General features: G+C 38.3%; 1 protein-coding gene across 1 annotated transcript in view; it reads left to right on the plus strand.

The window, feature by feature from the left end:
- Positions 1-339: 339 nt before the first annotated feature.
- The window catches only part of MEP1A (meprin A subunit alpha), a 35268-nt gene continuing 26396 nt past the window's right edge, over positions 340-9211 (plus strand). Inside the window, exons 1-5 of the mRNA XM_008058459.2 lie at positions 340-446; positions 533-557; positions 650-700; positions 4630-4670; positions 5734-5809. Of these exons, the coding sequence (XP_008056650.1) occupies positions 378-446; positions 533-557; positions 650-700; positions 4630-4670; positions 5734-5809 (262 nt within the window). The 5' untranslated portion in view covers positions 340-377. The remainder of the gene's footprint in view (positions 447-532; positions 558-649; positions 701-4629; positions 4671-5733; positions 5810-9211) is intronic.

Here is a 9211-nt window from a genome sequence, read left to right on the forward strand (position 1 = left end):
ACATTTCCATAAAATTCAAATTCATCTTATAATAGATTTAAATACTTTACACTTATTTTGTGGATTATTTGTACTTCTCTTAAGAACTTCCTTTATCTGTAATATTATATGGACAGTTATGGTCAGTGTATAGGAATGTTATTGGCTCTCATATGTTCATTTCAGTAATAATTTTTCCAAAGCCTTCCCAGTCTTTAAGGCTAAGCTTTTAAGGTAAGGCTTAGTATCTGTCCTCAGAAGATACTATGTTATCTTTGACCACATTTTTAACATTACAGTGCATATGAAAGGGTCAAAGTTTTTAATATGCTAGTCAGGGCAAGGTCTAAAAGTATTTATAACAAGGTGTCTTTGCTAAAATCAATTCACTTGCAACAATGGTTTGGACTAGACCCACCTGCATTCTCTCTTTCACCTTGGTTTTTGCCCACGTAGCAGCTGTTTCAGTGAGTAGACTTCTCATCTTCTAGATATTTAGAAATATCGATTCTAGTATACATTATCTATTTTCTGTTTATTTATTTTCTTTCAGATTAAACACCTTTCCAAAGGAAATGGTAAGAATCACTTTAAATGAATAGAAAGTATTTCTGAATTTTCTGTCTTCTTCAGTATGACTAGTAATAATTTTTTTCCCTGCTTTTAACAGTATATGACACATATTTTGGTGAACAGAAGGATATTTCAGAAATCAATTTAGGTGGGTTCAATTTTTGCCTCATTAATGTCTCGAAATAACTTAAAACCCAGTGATAAGTTTATTGTAAAACACTTACTTTCCTAATATTTATTTGTGTATTGTGTATCTTTTGGGGAGAAATACTTATGGGAGCTTCATCAGGATTTGTAGTTTCTGAAAAATGAAAATGTGGATATAGAAAATGATGAAACCAGATTTTCTAGGCAAGCTAGGGAGTCTTCAATCGATCTAGACATATATAACAAGTTTTCTGTTTCTAAAATTTTATTTCTCCAGTTTCTATCTTTTAAAAAAGGGGGGAAAATGAATGATTATTCTGCTCACTAAATAAAAATATTAAGAATAAGCCACTTATTATATTTAGTGGAGGAAAAAACCCATTCTACTGTCCCATTAATAACTTTATTTGGTACTTAGAAATGAGTGTAAGGGTATTTTGGTCTAGGCGTCTTGTTTACAAAAATATTTCTTGAAGAAATCCATCCATCTCCTCTGTTATTGAGAGAAAGGAGAAGCCAGGTTATCATCTCTCCTTTCCTTCTATTATCCTGCTTCTCAAATGAAAGAGAAGCCTTCACATTCCTGAGGGTTTTGGTTAGGATTAGTGGAAGCAGAGGTTCCACTAAAACACCTTAAGTTCACAAAAGCTTTCCTGTCCAATTGCATGTTTATTTATTGATTTGTCAACTCTTGTAGTGAGGCAAGATATGTGCTGTTTTCATTTTGCAGGAAGGGATGAGCAGCCCCTCATGGTTAGGGTGACTTGCCCAGGATCCCAGGTGACAGTGAGGGTCTCACTTTCGGGTCTTGTGACTCAGTCCTCAATAGCTCAGTTCTATCTAAAGACTACAGAAGCCTTAACTACAGAACCTGTACTTAAGGGTTGCATTTTCCTGACTTTGTCTCACTGACCAGGAAGGCAGCTAGCTGATTTTTAGTTGGAATAGCTTGAGATAGCTGCATGGGCAGAGTAGAAATCATTTAGGAAGGTAAATGGGTGAATAAACAAATGGACCCAAGACACCAACATATTAGAGTGAGTTGGGGTGTATACAATTCTGAGAATCTGCTGTCTTTAAAAGATCTACTGTCTTTTTAAATAGTCTTTTCCTTATCTCATCCTTCTTTATCTAACAAAAATGAATTTTTTTACCGCTGAGCCATTTCTTACTCTTCAGCCCCACTAACACCTCTGAACTGCAACCTACATGAAGAAATCCCTTTACCGTGTGGATTGCCTCCCCAACTTGTTTTTTAGGCCAGGAGTTCATGGCCTGTTAGGAACTGGGCCGCACAGCAGTAGGTGAGTGGCTGGCGGGTTTCATCTGTATGTACAGCTGCTCCCCATCACTCACATTACTGCCTGAGCTCTGCCTCTGTCAGATCAACATCAGCATTAGAGTCTCATATATTACAGTGTAATAATAATAGAAATAAAGTGCACAGTAAACGTAATGTGCTTGGATCATCCAGAAACCATCCACCCCTCCTGTCCCTGGAAAAATTGTCTTCCAGGAAACCAGTCCCTGGTGCTAAAAAGGTTGGGGAACACTGTGTTAGGCCATTCAAACCAAACCACCAGGATTAATTGGCTGAGCTGTATAGTCAGATACTAATATCGAAAATGAATTGGGGAAGTTACACAGAAAAGGTTCCACCTTTTAATTACCTTCTCTCCACACCTTGCAATGCTGAAAACCTCTCTTATCCTCCACCCCAAGATCTGCTTCTCTCAGTCTTTTCATTTAGGCTCAGAAGCTCAGTTACCCCTCACTCTTGTCTTTCTCTCACACCTTATACACAATCTGTCAGCAAACTCTATTCAATCTACCTTCACATCACATCACAAGTCGAGGTTTTTCAGCACTTTTGCTGTGCCCACTGTGTCAGCCATGTTACATTTGGCTGGGTCCTTTTTTTTTTTGTTTGAAAGCAGGATTTATTGAGAGGACAGTAAAGCTCCCACAGTGGGAGGGGACCCGAAGGGGTTGCCTTGGCTGGGTCTTTTGAGTGACCTCATAACTGCACTTCCCTCTCTGCCTTTGTCCCCTACAGACTATTCTGCACGGCATAAACAGAGCTCTCCTTTTACTATCATTCTGATCGTGTCACTTTTCTGATCTAACATTCTAAAACTTCTCCTTCAACACAAAATAAGAGTGTGGTCCACAGGCCAATATCACCTTCATCACTTAAGAGCTTTCTTAGAAATGCAGCATTCTGGAACTCCACTCCAGACCTACAGGACCAGCATCTTCATTTTGACAGATCCCAAGTGATTCCTATACACACTGGAGTGTAAGATGGTCTACCCCTGGTCGCCCTCTCTGGCCCCATTTTTTTTGCTATTTTCCCCTTTCTGACTTGGGCTCTTCAGCTACCCTGGCTGCAAAGCTATCCCTCTCTGAGTGGTTTCAGTGAATGATCCCCCAACTAGCAGCATCAGCTCCATCAGAAACCTTGTTAGAAATGAACATTATCAGTCTTTGCACCAGACTTAATAAACCAAAAACCCAAGGGGTGGTGTTCAACAGTCTGTGTTGAACAGGCCCTCCAGGGGATTCTTATGCTTAAGTTTGCTTAAGTTTGAGGACCATTGCTCTGAGACATTAAGGCTTTCCTGCCTCAGGACCTGCCTCTCTGCTGTTGCCTCTGCCTCCAACACTCTTCCCTCATTCCCTCACTCTATCAGATTTCTGCAGAAATGTTACCTCCTCAAGGAGCCCTTTTCGGACCACCCTATAATACAATAGCAGCCCCCCCATCACCTCAGAATTCTTTCCTTCTTTACCTCATTTTACATTTTTTTAAAGAAAATTTTGTTTGTATTTTTTGAGTCAGAGTCTCACTCTGTCACTTAGGCTGGAGTGCAGTAGCAGAGACAGCTTTAGTTAGTCATTAGCAGGTGAAACCATGATGCCTCCCAGTGCCTAACTCCTTCCTCGGTGTCATTTGCAAAGACAGATCCAGTTTTCCTGAATGAGGAGCCATAGGCTTCTGTTTGCACATGAGGCTGTGGTGATTATTCTCTGCCTTAGTTTCCCAGTTGTAAATCAGGAGCTGTCCTCAGACTGAAGTACAATCCAGCAATCCTGTCTGAAGTTGTCTGCATTTCACAGGGAATGCAGCTTGTCACATGAGAGTTATGATGAGAAGTGATTTTCTTTTAAATGCTTGAGAAATCTTCCCATAAAGATCTTCCCTTTAAAGAACCTTGCCATCAGAAACAGTATGAGGCCAGAACCAAGTAATGCCAGCAGTGGGAGAGTATATTCTGCTAAGCATCTGACAGCTGACATTTAGAGACACAGTTTTGAATGAATCTATTCATGTTTCTCTAGTCTTCCTTATAATAAGGAAGAACAGTGCACTGAGCTTGCTGTTGGAAGGTATTACAATTTAACAGTATATTTGTAAAGTTAGTATACACTTATAGGGAGCAGTTTCAAGCTTTTCAATAATAAAGCAGTATCATCATTTTTTCATGGCGAAAAAACAAAATTAACCCACTTAGGGACAGGAGGCAGGATGGCACAGTAGCAGAAAAGACCCTGAATGAGAAGGCAGGAGTTTTGATACTCACTCAGCCAGGACCACCTAGTGCCTCGCTTCCTGTCTCTTTCTTCCTTTGAAGAATGAGAGTTTTAGAGTGAATGATCAATAAGATCCCTTCTGACTCAAATCTTACTTCTAAGATTCTTAGACAAAGCTTCTTGTTCCAATACTGAAAACAGAGGATATGACAACGTTTGATACTTATTGGCTGTTCATTTACTCAATGAGAAGAATTTTTTTGCATTGTTTCAAAAGGAGATTTACTATATAAAGATTAGTAGTCAAAGATTTATAATGGCAGAGATTAATTGTATTATGAAAGGTGTCTTTTAATAATGTTCACTCAAATATATATTTTTTAAATCCACATCTAGCTGCAGGCTTGGATCTCTTTCAAGGGGACATCCTCTTGCGGGTGAGTAGCTACCAATAACACAATAAGCTTCCTCAGAGAGGCTGTGTCATTGGTTTTGACCCTCTGCTCTGTGGCCAGCCATGGGGTGGGCACTGTGGAAGAGATGAGGAATTCTCATCTATAATCTGTGCCTGCAAGGACTTTCACTGCAGTTGGAGGGAAAAAACAGCAAAACAAAAACCAGGAAAAACAAGCAAACAGCACAAAAGAATCTATAATTACTAAATGGTCTGCCAATTTAACTTTCCTAATAAGTGAAGAATGAGATGGAAGATAACAAATCTATGATGGATGGCCTCAAAATCTAGAATTTACTTTAAAAAAATTGTGTACTTGTTCTTACATGTGCAAACTTCTGTCACCATCAAAGTACTCTCCATTTAATGCAATATACCTATCAACATTCTTTTTCCTGCTCAGAATAGCTTTTGGACTCATCAATTTTGATGCCTTTTTACTTCTGCAGTTTTTTGTTTCACCTCTTCCACATTGGCAATACTTTTCCCATTGAGGGCTTTTTCATCTGGAGAAACAAACAAAAAAGTCATTCTGGGCAATACTGGGTGAATAGGGAAGGTGGGGCATGGGGATCATGCTGTTTTTGGTCAAAAACTGCTGAATACTCAGTGTGATAGAGGCAAGTGTACTTATAAATCACCCATCACGAAATGGGCAAACACTATGAAAGACTTTCCACACAAAATTTCACTGAAGCTGAATGCAACCTCTCACAACACTAACGGGTACACTGATGCTGGCGTGTTCCTATAACACTTACCTAGCAGGGTAAGCCTGAACTACAAGGGGCCTGTCCTCCAAAAAATAATTCAGCTATCTTACTTTGGGGGAATTGCAAGGCCCTTTATTTTGTTCCTAATAATTTATCTGATTTTTCCAAATTATTTCTCTGGAACTTCTATTGCATTTATAATCAAAAGACGTTACCACTAAATTGCTTGAGTTGTGTGATAAGCTGTTTGTGGTGTGAGAGTTTTGTGAAAGAAGAGGTCAAGGTGACTTCAAGGACCAGGCTTCCCACTCATCTTTGTATTTGTTTCTACAGAACTCTCGAAATGGCCTGAGAGACCCAAGCAGCAGGTGGAAGTTCCCCATTCCTTACATCCTGGCTGACAATCTAGGTAATATTAATCGTTCTTAAGTAGAAGTTTCTGGTTTAACTTTTCTCTCTCTCTCTCTCTCCTCCTGTTCATTGGCTTCAGATTGGGAGTAACCACCAATGTAGAAGAGGGTTTCCAAGCCTTGATGATTCTTTATCTCGTGGAAAGAAAGACATGGCTATACTTCAAAACCAGTGTGGCTTAAGCAGTCTGAGACACACAGTAAAGAATGATTTTTAAAATGCAGCACACATGACTGGGCGTGGTGGCCTATAATCCCAGCACTTTGGGAGGCAGAGACAAGAGGATGACTTGAGCTCAGGGGTTTGAGACCAGCCTGAGCAGCATGGCGAGACCTCGTCTCTACAATAAAAATCAAAAAATTAGCTGGGTGTGGTAGTGCATGCATGTGGTTCCAGCTACTTGGAAGACTGGGTCAGAAGGATTACCTGAGCCCAGCAGGTCAAGGCTGCGGTGGCTGTGAGTGTGCCACTGCACTCCAGTCTGGGCAACAGAGTGAGACTCTGACTAAAAAAAAAAAAAAAATGCAGCACACATTAAAATGTCAATAAATAAATCAATGAAATAAAGCAACTTAAGGAGCAAAAACCCAATGAAATATTATTTCACCAGAGCGCTGAAAATTTGCACTTTAATAGTTTGCTTGGATGAATCTAAATACAGGGCAAATATACTATTTTTAGCATATTGATATCCCTTTTTGTTACAAGAAGGAAAACATGCCACACTTTTGAGAAACAGAAAAGTCCATATTTCACATGTTTATGGTTCTTTCTCCTCCTTATTAATAATTTCTACTCTTTAAAAAAAATCTGAATTATTACCTTTTACTCACTATTAGAAATAATAACAGGCAGAATTGCTTCTCAGACTTTGGGTTATGATCAAGTATAGAAATAATAACTGGTGGAAATAAGTAAATATCAGAAGCCACATGTAGGCACTGGCTGATTGCCAAGCAGTGACTGATAACTGTGCAGCTTGAATGACTCAATGCCTGCAAGGCCCATCCTGCTTAAATAGATGGGCGAGATTAGAGAGGGGAAGGGAAGCCAGAAGAAGTTTGCTTAATCCTGCTGGGCTGCTAGGCAGCTCCCACTCTCAGGAGATGTAGACTATGTTTCCACATTTTCCATCAGCAGTATCTGAGCTGCCTCCGATCCCTTTCTGTAGAACAGCTAGATATCAACAAATGCTGTTGTTGTTCTCAGTTATTGGAAAGCTGAGTTATTTTCTCCAGTGCCAATATTTCTTGGAGCATGATTTCAGATACACCCAATTTAAAAGGAGTTCTTTCCTGTCATCATTTTTCTTCCTGTTTGTCATATCTGCACTACCCTATAACTTGCCAGGCACTGTGCGTTCAACAGATATTTTACTTAACATCTGCGAGATGTAAGTCAGGGCTTTCCAGAAAGACTAACCTCAGTATCTTGTTAGCATACAGAGTAGGTCAGGGTTGGGGTCTGGTATTCTGCGTATCTAACAGTCCCACAGTGATGCTGATGTTTGAGCTTGAGTAGTAAGGTAGCTGAGTAGTAAGGTAGCTACAAGTTACCTAAGAAATTATAACAGAGAGCAAGATTTGAGACAGGTTGCCTGAAATGAAATAAAACTAGTAAAGACTCAGCAGTAGCTCTCATGTAACACCATATGAAAGTCACCTTCAGTGTTAAAAAAAATTCAAATGTCTGGACCCATACCATTGTGAAAACAAATCTACTAAGAGAATTCCTTAGAGTGAAATATGCAAATCAGTAGACAAGGTTTTTGACAAAAGCATAAATCTATGTAATCAACACTTCCATTATTCCAGAAAGTTCCTTTGGACCTATTTCTAGGCAATCGCCATTTTCACTCCCCAAGAGACAACCACCGTTCTAATTTTTCCACATAGATTAAGTTTACTTGGTTTACAGATATATGGAATCATGTGCTGTAGTACTGACTCGTTTGTGTCTGTCCTATTTTACTTATCATGATTTTGAAGTTCTTTCATACTGCTGAAGATCAATAGTTTTTTCTTTTTTTCACGACTCCGGTAATATTTCTTTATATCAATGTACTGCAAATTATTATACATTTTCCTGTTGAGGCTATTATAAAGAATGCTGTTGTGATTATTCTTGTGTATGTCTATGCAGATATGTGTTTTTAAAAATGTATCTTGGGTGAATGCTTTATAATAGAATTGGTTGGTCATATGGTAAATGTAAGGTTAACTTCATTTTTTAAAAAAAGCCAGTTTTCCCAAGAGGCTGTGACATTTTACATTCCTACTGAAAAGGTCTGAGTGTTCCAATTGCTCCACTCCCCTACTCACACTGGTAATTGTAGCCATTCTTGTGCTTTCAAAATGGTATCACCCTGTAATTTTAATTTTCATTACCCTAATTACTAATACTATTCAACATATTTTAATGTGCTACAGGCTATTTGGGTTTTTTCTTTTTATGAAATATCTGTCCATTTCTTTTGTGATTTTAAAAACTGTGACTTACCTTTTTCTCATTTTTTAAGCAGTGTATTTTGAAGAGCAAAAGTTTTGATTTGGATAGTTTGATTTTTTAATTTTTGAACTTATGATTTGTGCTTATATATTCTAAGAAATCTTTACTTAATTCACAAAATATCCTCCAATATTTTTTGATGCTTTAAAGTTTTAACTTTTTGTCTCTAATGTATCATAAATTAATTTTTCATGGAGAGGATTGGGATTAACTAATTGATATTTATTAATCTGGTTGTTCCAGACCATTGCTATAAATACTTTCCTTTTCTCATTAAATTGACTTGGCACATTTGTCAGAAATAATTGGCTGTTTACTTGTTAATTTATTTCTGGAATGTCTATTTTGTTCTACTTGTTTATCACCATGCTAATATCATACTGTGCTGATTACTCCAGCTTATCTTGAAGTGAGTTAATGAGTGTAGTTAATCTTACAGTGAGTTCTTCAACTTTTCTCTCCTTCTTTGAAATAGTTTGATTACTCTAGATCTCCTGTATTTTCATATATATTTTAGAATCAACTCATCAATTTCTCTAAAAAGTCTACTGGAATTTTGGTAGGAATGTGTTGATTCTATATATTTATCCGTAGAAAATAAATATCTTTAAAATATGGAGACTTCTAAACCATGAACATGGCACATCTATTCCATTTATTTAGGTTTTTAAAAGTTTCTCTTATCAGTGTTTTGCAGTGTAAATAACTTGCAAGCCGGGCTCAGTGGCTCAGCCTGTAATCCCATGCCTTTGGGAGGCTGAGGTGAGTGGATTGCCTGAGCCCGCGGGTTCGAGATCCACCTGGACAGCGAGACCTCATCTCTACAATAAATCAAAAAAAGCCAGGCGTGGTAGTGCATGCCTGTAATTCCGGCTACTCAGAAGGCTGAGGC

This window comes from Carlito syrichta, unplaced genomic scaffold, assembly GCF_000164805.1.
Source record: "Carlito syrichta isolate Samal-C Ts95f unplaced genomic scaffold, Tarsius_syrichta-2.0.1 Scaffold303353, whole genome shotgun sequence".
Taxonomy (NCBI): domain Eukaryota; kingdom Metazoa; phylum Chordata; class Mammalia; order Primates; family Tarsiidae; genus Carlito; species Carlito syrichta.